At 43.7% G+C, this 20,413-nt stretch overlaps 1 protein-coding gene across 3 annotated transcripts in view; it reads right to left on the bottom strand.

Moving 5' to 3' along the window:
• Nucleotides 1–2,533: 2,533 nt before the first annotated feature.
• The window catches only part of tenm3 (teneurin transmembrane protein 3), a 99,693-nt gene continuing 81,813 nt past the window's right edge, over nt 2,534–20,413 (bottom strand). For all 3 annotated transcript variants that reach the window (XM_079219282.1, XM_079219283.1, XM_079219281.1), the window contains 13 exons: nt 18,462–18,631; nt 17,280–17,406; nt 11,725–11,922; nt 11,058–11,117; nt 10,113–10,457; nt 8,541–8,785; nt 8,279–8,460; nt 7,440–7,642; nt 6,617–6,727; nt 6,352–6,494; nt 6,136–6,260; nt 5,222–5,352; nt 2,534–3,636 (listed from right to left, as the gene is read on the bottom strand). In XM_079219282.1, the coding sequence (XP_079075408.1) occupies nt 2,881–3,636; nt 5,222–5,352; nt 6,136–6,260; nt 6,352–6,494; nt 6,617–6,727; nt 7,440–7,642; nt 8,279–8,460; nt 8,541–8,785; nt 10,113–10,457; nt 11,058–11,117; nt 11,725–11,922; nt 17,280–17,406; nt 18,462–18,631 (2,796 nt within the window). In that variant the 3' untranslated portion in view covers nt 2,534–2,880. The remainder of the gene's footprint in view (nt 3,637–5,221; nt 5,353–6,135; nt 6,261–6,351; nt 6,495–6,616; nt 6,728–7,439; nt 7,643–8,278; nt 8,461–8,540; nt 8,786–10,112; nt 10,458–11,057; nt 11,118–11,724; nt 11,923–17,279; nt 17,407–18,461; nt 18,632–20,413) is intronic.

Raw genomic sequence — 20,413 nt, forward strand, 5'->3', positions numbered from 1 at the left:
TGTACTCGTTTTACCCATTCAGGGATCCAACCAGCAGCCGTCCTGTAACAAGTGCCCGGCTCCCCCAGGCCACTGCTGTTCTCAATGCAGTCGGAGAAACCGTGACATGGAGGGAGAACATTTCTGCATAAATGATCTCATGTGAATCCAACTCATCGTCTGAGTGAAAGAATATCCTTGTTGACATAACCTAAATGACTCGTCAGTGTGATGTAACTGAGAAAAGAACGCTGCAGAGAGCACACAAGTCTCATCCTGAATCAGTGAGTTCAAGTTCAAGCAAGAACGAGAGAACCGAACAGAAAGAGCGGAGCTGAGAAACCTCTCTTCTATCATTTGTGCTGCACGAGAGCTCAATACAGATTCTTCAATTACTTCTGCTCCACCCAGATATACCAGTCCAATCCAAACACATGTAGCACAGCAGCTTCCCTGTGTGTGTCTGTGGCTGAACGACACGTTGAGGCATTTAACCTGCATCCTGGTCCACAGACCTGCAGGTGGTCGACTGCTGCCTGCTGGCCAATCACTGATCATCAGCTGGTCCGAGTGACTAGTCTCTGCCCTAACTCTGCCAAGCGTTTTGGAATTATGGTCCCATTTGGAGTAAAATACCAGTGAATGCTTTAGGGCGGGGCTTCCTTGTGATTGACAGGTCACTACCAGACATAGGCAGTCAGAATGTCACTTCAATTCACTGGTTGTTAAAAACCAAGATGGCGGCGGACACAATTCCAAACTCAAGACTTCAAAAACGCAGTCACCTTGTTATGTACAGTCTCTGTATGTGACGCGTAGAGATATACAATAAATATAACCAAAAGAGATTCATTGTATTTTATTATCGTACAAAAAAAAATACAATACATTTTTCTCCTCAAAGCTTCCTCGCACACTTCAAACTCCAATTAAAACCGTCTTTCCAACCATCACCAGCTCGGGTTTGAGAGTTTGAAAGAGAAACTGGATTAATAACGAATATAAAAAAGAAGTAACCACCATATTAGCGTTTACCTGTTACTCACCAGGTAAATCATCCAGCAAGGCGATGGCATCGCCTACCGGAGGTTTCCTGTGTTTTATGAAACCTGCATGTGGGTGCTCATTTGAGCGGAAAATGTGTATCAGATGAGACACTCGGAGTAAATTAAGCCTTTTCAATTTAATTTGTGTTTTGCAAACTATTTTATATCTGTACTCAATAACAATATCACAAAGCTGCACTTCAGCTTTTCATTCTGTTTGCAGATGTACGACACAGTAAAAAAAACACAATAGTTTCAAGGAGTTTTATTCTTTACCGTAGAAACACTGTACATAAATTACTTTCTCTGAGACTAATATCGATGTACGGATAAGTGGAATATCTCAACCTTCAAATAAAAAAAGATAACCCATGAAACATTGTCAACTCGTCTGAAAAAAGATTGGTAGCATATGACGTTAACTCTCTGTGTAAAGTTCCTGATCTTTCCTTTAAAATGATTTAAGATGCCTTCCCAACCTTGTAAACACACATAGACACAAAGAAAACTCCTCTATGAGTACAGAGACCCACAATCAATGAGAAAACATCCACATCGATGTTTGATCTAGCACTGTTACTCATTAAAGTCACTGATGGCGATGCACTGTCCCTTTAAGGAGAAACGAGCAATAAAACGAGGAGAGAAGCAACGATTAGTTACTACTCACAGCAAACCCCCAAAGCCATGACAACAAGTTTCTATTGCAAGCAATACTACTACCTTTGACCAATTAAAGCACATGGTCTATGCATTATGAGTCACATTTTGCAGAAGTGAAGGGCTCCTGGGCCGATGGGACCAGTGTAACCGGGCCGTGGCACCGCGGTCACCCCGTTTCATCACAGAACGCTTATGATTGTAGTCTGACACTGTACAATGTTAAAGACCTTGTAGGAGGACGGGGATGAGAAGGAGTGGTTTTAGAACTGACCAAACAGATAATAGATAAGAAGGAAATGAAAACACAACTCAAAGTTTTGTTTAGTTCCGATCATGGTCCATTCCGGTGGTGGTGTAATAATAGTAGTAATAGTGGTATAGGTAATAGTATGTAAATGTTCATTTTTTATCCCCTTTTTGTCTGAAGCAAATGCAAGTTCATATATAAAAACAAAACAAAAAATCCAAACAGAAAATAAAGTCTTTTTTTGTGTCCCTCGTACAAATTGTAGTCCTTTTTTGTGCCTGTCCCTCTTAGAGAGAGTCCACAGCAGCTCCAGTTCCTTCAGCCATGGAGACAAAAGATCCGATTGCTCATGAGGTCTATGACCCAGAGGGACGGGTCACACCTGGACCCGCACAGATATGATACCTGCAACATCTGTGAGGGATCCGCTCTGACAGTTACAACTGTCTAAATGCTTGGGGGCTCATCTCGTCGTGATGGATGAAATGCTGTGTCGGCGGTTTGAACGAGTCTCTCCACCCCACTGGTTCACAGCCAGATCATAGCACTCAGGTTAGCCCCACCTACCACAGAGAGGGGGAGGGGCATGCGTGCAGGCTGTTTAAAGGCAGACGACGGGGTGAAAGAAGGAAAGTACGGATAGAAAAGAGAGAGAGAGAGAAAAGGCATCGGTCCAAAGACTAAACCTTGTTGCAGGCGCATGAAGATTGTTTTTAACTATCACAACTGCAGTTTGTGTTTCGGGTCATTTGTCAGTTGAAGTGATCGTTCACTATAAATCCTACATCTCAGAATAAAACTAATTTGCAAACATTGGGTCTTTTCAGTGGCTACTTTTGAATCGCAGGACAGTTCAGTCTGTGACATCCGCTTTGTGTTAAAACTGAACTTTGTGTTAGTCTCTGACAGTCACACAGGGTAGAGATGAGCCGTTGGTGGATGGTGTTACCTCCTCCCTATCTCGCTCTGCCGTAGGAACTGCATGTTGTTAGCGCTGTCGGCTAGCTCGGGATACTGCTCTATGGACAACACGTAGTAGCCATCGTAACCCAAAACCTTCCCGCTGCTCAGCAGCTGCCTTTTCTCTCCCTCCGTCCACAGCCGAACACCTTCTTCTCCGTCTCTCACCCGCTGCTGCTCGCGGGCCCAGGCGCTCGCCAGCGCCCTCTGCCTGGCGTGCTCCAGGATTCGCGCCTTCTCTTCATCCAGAGTCGTCCCGTATCGCACGTGCAGCGCCAGGGCGCCGTACTGCAGCTCCACGTCGGCGAAGCGCCGCGTTCTCCCGTTCATCACGGTCGTCGACTGGGACACGGTGACGTTCACACCGTTCTCCAGAGACTTCCTTCCCGAGGTGAGCCGCAGCGCGCTGAGGTCGTTCTCCGGCAGGCTGGTCTTGATGAAGGAGTGCGTGTCTCGTCCCTCCACTGTGTAATGTAGGTCTTCAAGGTAAAAGGCATTGTTTAACACTGCAGCCACTTTGATGCAGTCCTCATTGGCAATGTTCAGGGCGTTGGTCACCACGCGGCCTTGGATCACGGCGAGCATCACTCCCTTGCCAATCAGAGACTTGACCGTGGAGAACCACAGCCAGGGTTTGCCGTGGTCTGAATGCTGCCGGCTGAGCTGGATCTCTGGCATGCGCTCAAAGGACAGGAAGGCCTGAGACTGACGAGTCACCTCCTGCTGCACACCTGAGATAGACTGAGGGCGAGAGGAGCAACGTTTGACTTCCTGTGCTGCATCAACACATAACACGTTCACTACGCAGCTTTAAGGAACATTGCATGACAAGAATGACACAGTGTTTGGTTTAGAGGCGCTCAATTTGATACTCAGAGTGTTTCCAACAACGGCGTCAGCTGGAGCAGATTGTGAGCTCTGACTACACCAGAGAATGGAAAGCAAGAGTGTGCCGTCTATGAGGCGCTTTGGGTTTCATGTTTCAGATGGTAGGGTTGTGGCAAGCAGGCTAATCATTTCATCCATCAAATCTATGTGAGTGATTTTATGATGTTTGAGTTGAGAAAGCTCCAGAATATCACCACCTGTCGGGGTCCGAACCTTTTCTACACCATGGACTGTTTGTTTTTGTGGATATTATTATGTGTTGCAGAACAAGTTCAAGGTAATTATCTCAAGAATAGTCCATAACGTTCTATAATTATTATGCTTTCCTTCTTGCCAAATCGTGTTGGATTCCAGTAGGAAGTTAGGGAAGGATTAGATGCACTGAAGAAGAACAATGAAGACGTGCCATCGTGGTAAAGTGCTGGATATTCTTATGTATTTTAGAGACTGTTTGCTCTGTATTACTTTTCATACTACCGGTCAATATTGTTATGTGATTATTTGGACAATGCAGCACTCGACTGACGCTGGGGTCTTTTTACATTTTAATATTGCTTTTGCTCACTGTTTTGATATTTCTAAACCCACACAAAAAAGTGATACATGTATGTATGTGTCTCTATGTATAGTATTTTATAACTGTGGGCCTGGCCGGCCCACATGCAGTAATGGTCTGTAATGAAGACAATAGCACTCCAAGTCTCTCTCCTTTCGCTCCTCCTTTTCTGTCCTTCCTTTCGGAATCTGCCGCATCTATTTGTGTCTCTGTCTTCATCAGGCGTTCATGTTGCCGTCTTTATTTCACTGAATATCAGCAGTCTCTCTATCTTGGTGAAAGAAGAGTGACTTCCTGATAACCTTGTTATAAACAAGTTATACACAAGTGTATTAATAGCAACCGTCACAGTGGACGTACTGAAGAGGAAGGAGCAGAGGAGCGATGTATGACTCTTTATTGTCTCCTCCTCTTATTCTCACTCCATGTCCTCCTCTTTTCCTTCCTTTCCGCATTTTCTTTTCTCTATGAAATCAGGTTGTATATCTCACCTTTCACTCTCTCGTTTTAACTGCTTTGTTTATTTAGTTATGTCACTTGTTCCATGACTTTTCTTCTCCATTGTTTTTAATGTATAAAATGTACTTTTCTTTCCTGATGTTATTCTCTTAATAGTGTAGTATACATTTATGATATCTGTAAAATATATGTGTAGGGCCTTTTAAAAACAAATTGATGTCATTTTAAGTATTCCTCTTTTTCTCTTTATGGAGCTACACTATTGTAGGTGAAATTAAAATAGTTAAAATCTATTCAAATACTAGTAATAGTGTTAGAATAATACAGTCATGATCCCATCGGCCATGATGAGTTCAGTGCTGCTAGTACAGCAGGCTGCTCTTAACCTCCTAGCCTTTCTCTCTAACAGCCTCAGGTACGTACAGGCAGGTCGTCCCACAGCTGGCTCTTCTTCATCTCCAGGGACGGCTGCGTCAGGTCAAACTTGGGAATGGGGAATCCTGGGATGGCGTTGTGGAGATGGAAGCCAAATGTGACCAACCAGATATTGACATCTACAGAGCAAAGAGAAACAGAAAAGAAGTTGATGAGCATGTTGCTTAGAGGATCCTCTGCCTGGCTTTCCTCTTTTCCTGTGTTCATGTTGCCGTTCAGGACGTTCCTGTGTCAGCAAATAGCCGACAGTGCAGTAACATCACTCAGGGTTTCGGCCCGTTCAGGTTGACGTGCCACGCTTGGAGTCTGAGAGCGATGCACCTTTACGTCTATGATAGAAAACTCAAACTCTGGATCGCTTCATATCTCCGTGTTAAGTCTACGTTCCACCGCACCAGACTCATCTCACCACACTGTTCACTTTCACCAGACCTCAGATAGTGTTGGGCAATGAAGCAAAAGTATAGTGTGTGTTATAGCCTGCATTTCTAAGAATTCATAAAATCCTTCACTTCACTGTTCAGGCTGATGAAATACAAAATAAAACCCCATATACGTTGGCAAACATCATCCACTGGAGTAATGAAGTAATGCTGTTGTCACAGTTTCTTCCACAAACAAATGAAAGAAAACAGCTTTGACAATAGAAATATGTTTGGTTTGGGTGAGAGAGAAGCCCGGGTCGGCCTGCTGAACCTGCTGCCACCGCGACCCGAAGTGGTTGAAAATGGATGGATGGTTAAAAATGTTTTTAGTTCCTACATGTACTGTATTTACATATATTAAAAGTACTAACCATATTGAATAGAACTTTACAGGACAGTTGTTCTTTTCTAGCACCTGGTTTGAAAGCTACAAAGTACATTCCCTCTCCTGAGCGCTAACTTCCTGTTTCCTCGTACCTGTGACATATTCTTTGACCTGATGAATCTTGCTGATGGGGTTGTTGCCTCGGAACATGTAGAGGTTGAAGGGCTGCGGGTCTTTACCGACACGGGTCCATGTGCTGATGTCAGGAGTGGTCCACCTTGGCAAAGAAACACACACACACACTTATCAGATGTGACAATGACAAAGAGAATAGCCCCTCCCACTCAGACTGTAGAAGGAGTGAATACCTTCCAGCTGGGATGTCGTAGTCTCGGTCTCCAAAGTGCAGCAGTCGTGTCAGAGGATCATACAAGCCTCCATGGAAACCAATCACCAGCACAAAGTCTGGGTTGGAATCAAAGTAAACCTCCCCGTACGCCGTGTACTGCACCTACACACACACACACACACACACACACACACACACACACACACACACACACACACAGATGTATGATCTGATTTGGAAACACAAAACCAATGGACACACACAATACACTCACACACACACACCTGTTTGAGCAACAGTCCGTTGTTGCTGAAGACAGCCAGAGGGGTCCCGGTGTTGTCACATGCAATATAAAACTCCTCTCCACTGCTGATCTCCATAGCAAACACATGGCCCTGTGCAACAATAAACACATTATGAATATATATATATCGGTTAATGGACTTGCTGTTATTAGAACTCCACGTGGCAACAGGAGGGCTATAAATAATGGCGTCACCATTATTATGAATTATTGTAGGTGTGGGGAACTGTATTAATAACAATAAAACACTGTTCCAGGTTCCCTAACCTGTGAAGCATTCAAAGCACTTCCATGTGATAAAGTGGTGCTGCTACAGAGAGAACCATCACCTCCTCTCTAATTGAGATGCTGCACATTCACAGAGTTTTCCCTCCGGTCACTGGAGGGAAACCTGCGCCACACGGACCGTCATGAATCAAAAGTGACTCATAAATAGCAGTGAGTGGGAGGTCTGCTCAAAGAAAACAAGACTCCTCCACATGCTGCATAACTTGCCCGCCTGTAGCTAGAAACACTGGAGCACATTTGAGTTTGGTAAAATAAATTGTGTGTACTTTCCGTGTCAAATTTACATTACATTTCAGTTAGCTGACGCTGTACTCTATGCACCGTAGACACAGCAACGGGGAGCAATTCGGCGTGAAGTAGGACACATCGACATGGACCGGGGCTCAAACCACCGATCCTCTGATTGAAAGACGGGCATGCTAACCACTGAGCCACAGTCACCCAAATCCAGTATAAATTTGACCAAATACAGTATTCCAGCAATAATATCACCACATTCAGAATGATGCAGCTACCTGCAGGTCGTAGTAAAAGGACGTGATCTCGGAGCTGGAGTGGTTGTAGACGTGGGTGATCCTGGTCGGGTAGTTCAGGTCAGCGTAGAAGAACTGCAGGTGTTGGCCCAGGCTGTTTCTAGAAGCCACACGCCGACCCAACCCGTCGTAACGGTACTGGATGGTCCAGCTGGCCGCTTTACTGTAGACACGAACTAGAAGACCTGAATCACAGACGGTAGAACGGAAGAAAGATGGATGTAAGAATAATGAGACATGAGAAGTATTCATTTCAGTGGGAGCAAGGCTACACCAGTATTTAAAAGGAATTTAATTGGAATCACCTCGATCACAGGCCAAAGAAGCTTTGAGTTTGTGCTGCTGACCAATAGCACGCTGTCTTGGTCATTATGAATACCACTGCTCTTCTTGGCATCGAGTGCTAGGATTGGCCAGACGCTCGCCAAGGTAACCTGACTCAGATCCTATGCCGACCAATAGGCTATTGACCATAGCTACTCAAGGTCAATGGTCATTAACCAATCGTCTCTGCCTCAACCAGCTACACAGGGCGGGTCTTGGGAAGAAGCGCAGTGGGATTCATAATAACGCCGTCTGTCTCAACAGTGCTCACCTTGGATGAAAATGGAGAGTCAGAGTCAAAATGACAGTCAGCAAGCTAGCTCCCTCGAGGACCATGGCTATAACTGACTATCTGTGGCAAGTTCCCAGCTGGTACATATCCCCCAAAAAGCCGTCACCAAGCTTCTAGCCCAGCTCGTCTTCAGGACACACATATACACTTCTCTGTGTCACTTTCTGGTGTGACCAGGCTTTTTTATTACCATAATTACTCTCACCTTTGGAGTTGTATTCAAATATCTCGGCTCCTCTCTGTCTCAGGAAACCGTCTTCATCCAGTCTGTACTGAACGTCTCCCAGACGAGTGATTCTGTCCCTCAGGTCGTAGCGTAGAGGGGTCAACCGACCACTGTTGCCCGGGTTCAGCAAATGCAGATTCCCATTCAGGTCATAATTATACCTGGAAGGCCAGAACATTATACTATTAACTTCTGACGTCATCAAACGATGGGCTTTTCTCCGTTTACTCTTAGACCCTACCTCCACATCATCTTCTCATTGAGGGAGACCGTCTGCAGCTGTCCGTCAACGTCATACTCGTAACCATATTTGGTTGTGTTGGCGAACGGTCCGATCTTGATCTCCCGCTTGGTGACTCGGCCCATGTTGTCGTACTGAATGGTGATCCAGTACATCAGAGACCTGAAGATCTCATACTGGATCTCCTTGATGCGGCCGTGCTGGTCGAAGTGTTTGGTGTAGGTCATCACTGCAGTGGAGATGATCTGAGACAGAAACTACACATGACTGACCAGACAAGACATGAACACTAAGCAAGTGCCATTCAGGGTTGGTTAGACACACACGCACATTGACAACCAGCATTTGAGGAATTGGAGCCTTTTCATCAAGCATCTCAGATTCACTAAGACACCAGATTTGAATGCTGTGAGCCGACTGAACGGTTCAGCTGTTGTGCTTCTGCTGCACCGTTTAGTGGGAAGGCTGCTATCATCTCATGGTCCATCCCAATATGAATACAAGAAGACGACGTGGACCTCTAGTGTCGTAGTGATGCGAGCAAAGGAGGAAGTCAGGAGACATGTTATAAATGGGGTGTCCGTTGGGGAGACGGATGGCTCAAACAAACACATGACTTTCCTGTTCATGTCCCATGTGAAACCAAAGGTTCAGTTGACTTGATAAAAAGTGGGCTTATTTGAACCAAACAGGATCCTTTCCTAAATCTGACAAAGTCCTTTGTTGCCTGAACATAACCATGTTGTTTCTATTCCCAACGTTAACTTTTACTTTCACAGGTTGACAGGTGCAGCCTGAAGCATTAGTGATGATAAACACTGGTAACACCATTTCCATTGGTTGATCATATTCCAGTCCAGGAACTACATTGGACTTAAAAGACACTTATTTGAGATTTCTACACCAACTCTGTGAAAAGTGGGAGATTTCCTTTGAGCCATATTTACTTTGTGGTGGAAAAGAGATTTCCCCACAGCCTGCTGACCGTGTTATTCAACCACTACCTCAGCGACGAGAACATGTTCTGCTGCTACTGCAAAAAAAGTAAAGATTTTAATTTGAGTTTTTTTGCTTGTAATTTAAAGATAACATGGAAGTCACCGCTACAATTTTTTCTACCTTCTCACGGTTCAGTGTTTAGATTTCAAAACATTTGATTTATTAAGGCCTTAGACATATTTAGTTAACTATCTGAACAAAGTAGTTACATTTACTGTTCTTAATAATAATAATGTCAAATAATACGATCGGTCATGTCATCAGTGACGTAGAAAATGTTATGTTGTTCTTGCCATATCAGTCCAGTCCTCCTTGAAAGGATGTGGAGGATGAAAAACAGAGTCACACAATTAAGGCTTTAGCCTGTGATGTCACTATGTGTGACCACACTCCAGTCAGGAGGAGGACCATTGAGGATGTATGATGTTCTGTGCCTTCAAATTCCATATTAATATTGAAGTATCACCTCTAACTGCAACGACTTATCCACCTTATCAAGATTCATACGGTACTTTTTCTTACTTATCTATCATTTAAGGACAATTCAAATGAATGCAACCAATCCCGACTTACCTGATTGATATCATAATAGATGACTCCAAACTTCCCAAACTGCTCCACCTTCCCAGATATGTCATCAAACTGGTAGAGGTCGATTGGCAGCGGCGTCTCGTTGATCACAGCCTGCATGCTGGTGACTCTGAAGCTGTTGTCGTAGGTGTAGTCAAAGCGTGCGTTCACCATGCCGTCCTCGCTGAAGCGGAAGATTTGCCGGTCGACAAGAGGGCCGATCTGGCGATACCGGATGGAGCAGATGAAGCCTTCGCTCTGCAGGTTGACGGTCTTAAGCACACCGGCGGTCTCATCGTACGTGAAACTGACCCGCGTTGAGTCGTAGAGGATCTCTGCCAGCTTGTTCTGGAGACACGAACAAGAAGGAGCTGTATGAGTTCACCATCATGGCTTTGTATAATATCAGACCCTATTCATCCAGGATCAGCAACAACATCCGTTACATCTAATGGCTGCCATCAACTGACTGGAGTGGTCTATTCAAGCTGTCACAGTCCCTGCTCAATCTCTGCTGCAGCACCCTGGGGTGCACCTGACTCTGTCTCCTCACGGTCCAGCTGGAGATGAGCTCTCCCTGCCTGACTGTCAAGTATGTGATGCAGAAGTAGATCTTCTTTCCATCTATCATATATATCAATTATATATCTGATGATCCTGTTCAGGATCTTGGGGAGAAATGAATCTTCTTCAAATGTATTGCGTAACTATTCATATACGGGTTGACTGAATATGAAAATAATGATATACAACTTAAAAACAAATTATACATTATTTGAATAGTCCAAATTATGCAATAAATATTCAATTCTTATTTAAATGACTTAAAATGATTCATTGTAATAATAATTTGCATTGCAAAGAAGGATGAAGTATAGGAATATAGAGCATTGTATATATTAGTTATGTACTTGAACATTAACATATGTAAAAGCAGAAAGTACCTACCTGTCTACGATATTTGTAGAGGATGCGGCGGCCAGTGCCCAGATGTGCGACTCTGAGGAGCTGGAGACAGGAAACAGAACATCAGCTTTAGGGACGCATCGTGCTCATTTCAGGTTCAGGCTTGTGCTTACAGTTTCTACCACAACATGTTTACATGCTTTAATGTTCAAAGAACATTCTTTTTCTCATCCTGTCTTTCTATGAATATACCTGTATTCACCCTGTCTGGAACACTCCGCTTTAGCGCCTGTCTCTTTAAGGCCACATCCCCAAAAAAGCACAATATGCTCTGATTGGCTTGTGGGAAAAATATGGCGCACCTTTGTAAAAGTAGTTGTCAAGCTGTGGATGGTATATATTCTAATGACATGCATGAGACAGAGGAAGGGTCCAATTGCAATGGCTCGTTGAATCACATGTTTTCTTATCTTAATACCATGAACATGATATCCTTAAGAGATCAACGAGTCATCATGAATAAGCCAACCTGTCAGAATTGACCATGGTGGGAGTTACAGTCAAAAACAATATACTGTAGAGCCACAATGTCTGCAGAAATATAACGAGAAGCTGTAAAGAAAAAGGAAACAGAAAGGAGGAAAACTAAAGAATACTACTAAGTAATGCATTGCATTTTTAACACACACACACACACACACACACACACCTGTCCATCCTCAGAGTAGTCCACAGTGACGGAGGCGTTGCTCTCCGGCGGGCTGTAGATGTTCCGGTAGTATCCTATGGACCTGATAGTCTGCATGGTGTGTCGAGCCACGCTGGGCATCGTGACGGCTGACAGCCGGTCCCCAGAGTCGTAGTCAAAGATGTACTGGTGCTGGCTGTGCAGCAGCAAGACCATGGACTGTTAGAGAGAGCAGGACAAACGTCCTCAGAGCATTAAAGACATGAGAAGAGCACAAGGAGACCCTTTTCACTGACTGGGAATGGCAGTGAGCATGGCTCCACGTCTCTAACAGTATCCGATGCACGGCAGTGGCAAGGACAGAAGAAACAAAGCGCCGCACTCACAGATAAACAGCCTTTTGTTTTTGTTTACTGTGGGCAAATAAATGAATGTGTTAAGCTAGAAGCCATTTTCAGCATGCTCTAGCGGCAATGTAATACACAGGTGAGACACATTTACACAACGTTGTGGAACATCCTATATACAAATCCATGAATGAATAAATATAAAACTAATGATATACATATTGAGTGGTCGGGCAGAGAGGAGCCTCCATCATACCAGGAGAGCATAGTTGTGTTGTGTATGTCGTTTATACCCCATGGCATGTGGCTTGTGTGGCCAGAAAGCCGCTTGAGGCCGAGTATCATTCTCCGAAGTTTATGCACAACATGACGGCTCAATCTTGACAATGTATGAAAGTCGGTCTCCATCATCTCGTCACGAGGGAGTTCCTCTCCTCTCAGGAAGAGAGGAGGAAAACTATGACTGGAGCTCATCTGAGACCTGCTGTCTGAGTCCTGTTCAATTATTGATGAACTCAACATTCCCTGATTTTGCGTCTTCAAAATAAAAGGTGTTCAGTAACACACAGGACTTGTATTGTGAGGAATTTATAGGATCATGTGTTTTGGAGGCTGCTGGGTTCAGACATAGAGCGGGTCGTCTTCCAACAGGAGGTCAGCGCTTCATCCCGGCTGCTCCAGTCCATCCAGGGGTCCTGCATGGAAGCCCTACCATCCGTGTATGAACATGGGTGTGAATGGGTGAATGATGACATGGTTTGTAAAGCACTTTGAGTAGACTGGCAGGCAGAGGTGTCAAGTAACGAAGTACAAATACTTCGTTACCTTACTTAAGTAGAAATGTTGGGTATCTATACTTTACTGGAGTATTTATATTTCAGACGACTTTTTACTTCTACTTCTTACATTTTCACGCAAATATCTGTACATTCTACTCACTACATTTTAAAAATAGCCTCGTTAATATTTCATTTTGGTTTGTTTTCACTCCGGCTTGTCATCGTTCAAAAACACACACACAAAAAAACCTCTCCGCCCCGTTGCCCACAGACACGTGCTCAGCGCACACAGGTGAGCGCTGAGCACACACACACACACACACACACACACACACACACACACACACACACACACACACACACACACACACACACACACCAGCGGACACAGAGCGTCCGCTGGTGATATATAAAAATATGTCGCATGAAAAGTAGACCGCTATATCTGTGTTTTAAACGCTCCCAGGGTGAAGATGCAACAGCAGCTCTCCTGTGAGGAGCAACCGGAGTTCTCCTCGCACCGGAGCAGCTCTCTGAACCCGGAGCAGCTCTCTGAACCCGGAGCAGCTCTCTGAACCCGGAGCGGCTCTCTGAACCCGGAGCGGCTCTCTGAACCCGGAGCAGCTCTCTGAACCCGGAGCGGCTCTCTGAACCCGGAGCGGCTCTCTGAACCCGGAGCATTCTGTTTTGTTTGGCAAAAAAATGAAAAGCTTATAGTTTTCCACAATGAGCTATTTAGTAGTAACTAAATATGAGTATTTTTTTGCACAGATAGAACTTACACACAACATTGTCTGATGGGGCAATCTGATTTACTTGCAAGTGATTGCAATTGTCTTTATTCTGTTATTTCACACAATTATGTTATTTACAGAAAAAGTTTGAGAACCACAGCTTTAAGTGTTTGTGTCGGAGTCGCCGCCGCCGCCTATTTTGCACATTGCTATTACAATACTTATAGGCAACTAGTTATCATGTCTTCCGCTCCATGAAACGCATGTTAATGCTCAGTAGTACACATATGGTACTTTAATGTATTTGCATTGTAATAAAATGTGATCATTTTAAATGGGCATATATGCAGCTGAAACGGGTAGCCAAGTGCATCCCACATTTTTCAACATAACATTTTAAAACATTATAGACATTATGGCCTTTATAAAAATGATTGTTTTGGGGGAGGTGGGGTAGTGCACTATAGGCCCCTGAGACGCGGCTTAAGAGTTTGTCCTTAATGAAAAAAAAACATTCCCCTTACATTACTTTTACTTGTATACTTTTAAGTAGTTTTGAAACCAGTACTTTTACTTAAGTTAAAAGCTTGAGTTGATACTTCAACTTTTACAGAAGTATTTTTAAACCCTAGTATCTATACTTCTACTTGAGTAATGAATGTGAATACTTTTGACACCTCTGCTGGCAGGTCACACTGAAGTCAGACGGAGCGGAGTATCCATCTGGCACATCTTATCACTAAAGCCACATTAGTGTAGCCACGGCCTTTGGGGGGTTGAGACCAACTAAGCCGAGACCAAACCAGACCAGTGTGAGTGCCACACTGAGCCAACATGCAGACCATAGGCCCTCCTCTGCATCAATCTGAAGGATGCAAATAAATAAAATAATAATAAATAAAAACCCCACAGTAAACAAGAGGAGGAGGGGCAGCTGTCAACGTATTCTTTTTAAATGAGTCAAGTTATTGGTTGTATATGAAGGACATTTTACATCATTAACAATGATTGTCACATGTGACATCAATCCGACAATGCAAGTGATATCTCTTGTCCTGAAATAACTTCCCAGTCATCTGTTGGAAGACCACTCGACAGCTCATGGCGCTCGTCATAAATTATAGTATTATATTCATATTCAATCATATTATTATAATGTTGCTTCCATACGGATGCAGTTATGATGTTGAATGTGTGTCACTGTGTGCATGATGAGTTCTGCTTTTTGACACACAGCAAGTCTTCCAGCAAGGAGAGAAAGTGACAGCTGGAGGAATGAATGAAAAACAAGTGAAGAGAAGAGGAGCGTGTGCACGGAGTGACACCTGCAGCAATAGGATATGGCTCCCTTGCATTTTGGTGAGGCATATTTGTCACGCTCCCGTTGTGTAAAGGCCTACAACTCAACAATATGGGCTTTTTATTATGAGAAGACCATGTATATCATCAAATGTCTATTTCAACTAGTCCCATGCTGTCATATTAATTCACTATTTCTACATATCATTTGAATTAGAATGTTGTTTTTGTATCTTCTGTGAAAGGCATTAAGACAACGCTATACACCGGCTTACTCTTTGTTCATCTGACCCTGTTATTCATTGATCTCTCTCTCCTTATCTCTCAGACTGCATCGCTCCTGTTCCTTACTATGGTTCATGTTCTCTTCATCCCCAATAGATTGTGTTTCTTCCCCGTTTCAGTCTCTCTCTCTGCAGCGTTGACTGAGCTCCCAGCATCCTCGGCTCTTGTTTCCACAGTAGTAACGCTGTCTTTGCAGACTCCTGAAATATTCCTCTCTGTCTCTCTTCATCCATCTCTCTCTACCATTCCTTTCTCTCAGCTCGCAGCAACAAGGCCCGTTGCTGTTTAGTGTCTCTGCCTGTCTGCCCTCTGTCTTCCTGAGCACAGCCACAGAAAGGGTGTGATTTATCCTCACGTCTCCTCCTGCTCGTACGTATACTTTTTATCTCCTCTCTGTTGTCCTCCTCATGAGACAACGTGGGCGCTTGTCTGTTTTCCTTCACCTCCTTTCCTCACGTATCCTCTTCTCTTTGGCTGACAATTTGAGTGCATTATTTTCAGAGAGTTGCCAGGTCATCCTCAGCAGCTTAAGAAACCAAGTCAGTCATCTATTCCAGTGATGTTCAACCAGTGTGCCGTGAGACATCGTCAGTGTGCCGTGAGACATCGTCAGTGTGCCGTGAGACATCGTCAGTGTGTCGTGAGACATCGTCAGTGTGCCGTGAGACATCGTCAGTGTGTCGTGAGAGATCATCAATGTGTCGTGGGAAAATGTCCAATTTTAATCAGTCCAAAGAAATATTATTTAGTTGCCGCAATTCCATTGCTGAGCGTCTGAGCTGCAATATAGTGGCTGGCCTAGTGGTGAAATACTCTTCCATGCCAGTAAGTAGTGCAATAAGTACCTACATAACTTTTTTTGGTTGTTGATGTGCAGTGAACAGTGAAACAGATTGAAAAACACAGACCTATTCATTACCATTCAATGCCACTGGTTTGAATGGTACTGCTTGCCGATTTGAAACTACACAGATTATTGACTTGATTTTGAATCTGTGTTTTCAACCTGTAAATTCCATTCGTATGGAAACGTATTGAAAAGAGTCCATGCCAAGAGTCTACATATAATATATATATATATATATATATATATATATATATATATATATATATATATATATATATATATATATATATGCTGGTTCATCTCTGGCCTTGGGTTCCTGACCTGTAAACTAATGAGCCGTGCAGCTTCGACCTGCGATGCTCCAACCGGCTGAAGATTTATTCCAGCGACTATTGAGAGCAAGAGACTCTAAGAGAAATACCTCTGAGATTAAAGACTGGTGCCATAATGACCTTTGCTGCTACGGAGGAGGGTGATCGCAGCATCCTGCTGAAAGAGAGGAAGACGAGGAAGACGAACCTCAACAAAGAAGACCAACAGGTTTCGAAACAATACCGTTCCCATAAGTAAATGAGTTTGATGTTCTTAGGCCAAATCAAGTCAAATAATACAATAATCTTCGACAAGATCCAGTCTCCACGCATTGAGAGTAAATGAAGTGTAACCACGGCCGGATCTCCAGTCTCTTAGAAGGAAAGCAACACACATCTTTGTTTGACCAGAATGCATTGCAACACAGCAACCCTACTTTGAATGTGGAAAAAAACAGAACTGTGTGTGTGTGTAAGTACTCTGCTAGTTGAGTAGCATCTATCACAGTACCTCCTTGTGTGTCTGTGAGCATGTGTGTGTGTGTGTGTGTGTAAGTACTCTGCTAGTTGAGTAGCATCTATCACAGTACCTCCTTGTGTGTCTGTGAGCATGTGTGTGTGTGTGTGAGCATGTGTGTGTGTGTAAGTACTCTGCTAGTTGAGTAGCATCTATCACAGTACCTCCTTGTGTGTCTGTGAGCATGTGTGTGTGTGTAAGTACTCTGCTAGTTGAGTAGCATCTATCACAGTACCTCCTTGTGTGTGGTATTTGATTCTCTTAGAGTATTCTGTAAGAACACTTTTTTGTCTCATCCTTCATTAAATAAAAACTGACATTCACACTGTGACGATGATACATTCACACATCTGTTCATAATTAGTTTGAAGTAAAAGAAGTAAAGGTCAGTCACGTTGTTCCTCCTGCAGCTAGTGATGTGTACATGTGTGAGATGGACTCATTGGGTCAGCTGTACCTTGTCCAAGTAGCTGTAGCTCCACGTCTTTCCGTCAGCAAACACTCGGGAAATGATTCTTCCCTGACTGTCGTACTCCCACCTCTCTGTGGTCGGACCCCTCTGGAGGCCCGTCACCTGCCCCGTACTGACACACACACACACACACACACACACACACACACACACACGTCATAAACAAGCCATGTGTTTCCAGGTTAAATTGAAATGATGAATTTCCTATGTTAGTGGATTAATGCCGTAGTTACTTTTAAAATGTTAACGGGTCTTAGAGGCTGTTTTAAAGTCACATGTTCCATAATCCCATTTTTTAAGATGATCTTTTAGGCCTTCATTGCATAGATAGAACAGTTAGCTGCATGTCACCCTCTCGCTGTGAAGAGCTCACACTTGTTACACCTGAGAGTGGCCGGACACCTTCATTCATACAGTTTATTAAAATGCTAATCCTAGTGTGAACACAAGGTGTCACTATCACCATATGGGCAGACACTTCTTATATACCAAAGAAACTTTGTCAGTCACGATTCTTATACTTTTAGAAACACCATTCCATACAATTGAACATGCACAGACACACACACACACACACACACACACACACACACACACACACACACACACTATGACCTCAATAACAGAGATAGATAGATAAATACTTTATAGAATTATCACCACTATAACAGTGTCAACATAAACTGAAAATGTATAAGCTGTGGAAGAGTGTAATTAATGGCAGAGCTGTTGTACTGGATTGACTTAGACTATACAGGGTACCTAATAAAGTGGCCAGTGAGTGTACCTGTGACCCTGGGGAAATGAGTGACGGTGCTCACATCACTGATTACAGAAGGATTGACCAATACAAAGCTTTCTTTCTCCCCTCAACAGAATCTGCTGCATATGAGGGAACCTTTTGTTTTCTTGGTTCATTGGTGACAATGTAGTGCTGGGCCAAACCTTCCCTCCCTTAATGAAGTCAGGGTCAACAAGGTTGTTTCCAAGTACGTAATGTGTACAAACAAGTGCTGCTGAGGTCCAAAGTCATATGAAGCTATGCCTTTTAACTCCGGGCTTTTGGACATTTCTTCAGACACTGGCTTATAGTCTTTACCCTTCACGTCCAAGCTTTCTGTATTTGAGTGAAGAAAATACTAAATACCCCACAATAGAAGCACTTACCTGGAGTAGGTCAGGTTAACTGACAGTAGCTTGCTGCTGGGAACCCACAGTGTGGGATGGCCTTGGGTGTCATAGATGATCTTCAGCAGGAACTTCCTGTGGTCATCGTAGATTTTCTCTGTTCGCAGTGAGCGATCGTAGTCCACAGACAGCAGGTTCCTCCCGTTCACCTGGAGGGGTGCACACAAGCAAACAGCCACTGAATACAGGAAACATGACATGCTCAGTATCTGAACCTGATTAGATTACAAGCAGCTACGCTGAACCCCTGCTCTGCTCCTTCATGGTGTTAGTGAACATGAATAAAAGCCTAACACTATTCAAAGGCACGAATAATTTTGATTTCATCCCACAATACAAAATAGACCAAACCACGAAGGATTAAAATAGATTGGTGTGTTTATCCTCCTGGGAGCATGAATATACCAGAGCCATCGGCCTGTTATGTGAGGATGTGTCTGTGTAGATGAAGGCTCATGGAGTGTGCACATGGAGAGCCTCTGGGTTCAGGAAGATTTGCCCATTCGATGTGGACATTAATGCTGGAGCAAAGGTTGTACTGTATATCGTTACCAAGTAGGAAAGGAACCAAGCAGCATATTCCATCACCATCTGCACGGACAAACGTCTGTGTTTCTGTTTTTAGCTTAAAGATAATATATATATATATATAATAATATAACGAAAAGATGCTATAAGCCGCTTTGCTGTAGGAGGAGGCAGAATAATTCCCTGAACACATTAGCTACCGCTAATTTTTTGTTGGCTTGTTTTGTTTTTAAAATGGCTGAAGTTTCAAGACTGAGTTTCTCAACATGTACAGTCATGTACATTCACTCTCCTCTTCAAACCTTCATGCATATGACGAGCTGTCACGTTGCACATCCAGCGTGAGCACAAGTCAAGGGTCATTGGGTCATCCTATACAAAACATTGACTTGAACGTTCAAGTAAACTGACCACAGACAAACAAGAAGCCCTGGCGTTTAGTTCTTGTTCTCAACCTCCTGCTCAACTTTACATATTCCAACAAGCTTCTGATCCAGGAACCATAAAACACTGCAGCACCACGGCTCCTGCTCGACGCTCTTTATCGCTTTCTAAATGACTCGCTGTTTGTTCAAACACCAATTTACGAAGACAGATAACCCAGGATCTGAGCTCACCTGATGGATCCTTGAAGCAAGGGGAAATGCTAAGAATGGATTGTTTTACAGACCTGTTTCATTAAAGATAGAGTCTTGCTGGAAAACGTTCAAGTCATTTTTCTCCTCTTTTCATTCGGCCTCTCTCTCATTGGTGAATTAGCACCAGTTGAATGCAGAGAGGTGAATGAAGGGTATTGGGAGGTGGCTAGAGGCCAGCTGGATGAGACACAAGACGGGATAACAGCCAACAGCCGTGCTGAGTGTGAGACACCACATCAGATTAAACAAAGCATGTTGCCCATTGGCATGGTGTCACGTTCATAATGGATCAGAGCACTCTGTGACTTTATTTCAGCCAAACAGGACCTCAGATGGTCCCGTCTTCCCTTCAGCCTCGACCTGGACACAAGTATATGTACCTTTATACACAGAGAGAAGGGATTTCTGGGGTCTGTGTGCTGTACCACTGTTTTCAAACAGCGATCATAGCTATTCCTCCAGCAGCAGATTGTTTTTGTGCCGCGTGTGAAACGAGAACAGTGACTTGTTCTCCACGTATCTGCGGTGCCACTTCCCAAGATATTTTAACCCAAATAATGATCCTAAACCTAGCAGAGTGTTGTTCCCTCAACCCAACTACGGTGTTTCCTGTGAAGACGGAAGTTTATTTTGAAAAGAGTTTATGCAAATTATATCGTGTTGCTGGAAAACGCAACTTAAGTTGTAACTTCTTCCTTAGCTATACATGTATGATAGTTTCATGAGGATATGTTGCATCATCAACCAGCATACAGGGGTTTCTCC

This window comes from Taurulus bubalis (genome assembly GCF_910589615.1).
Source record: "Taurulus bubalis genome assembly, chromosome: 6".
NCBI lineage: Eukaryota > Metazoa > Chordata > Actinopteri > Perciformes > Cottidae > Taurulus > Taurulus bubalis.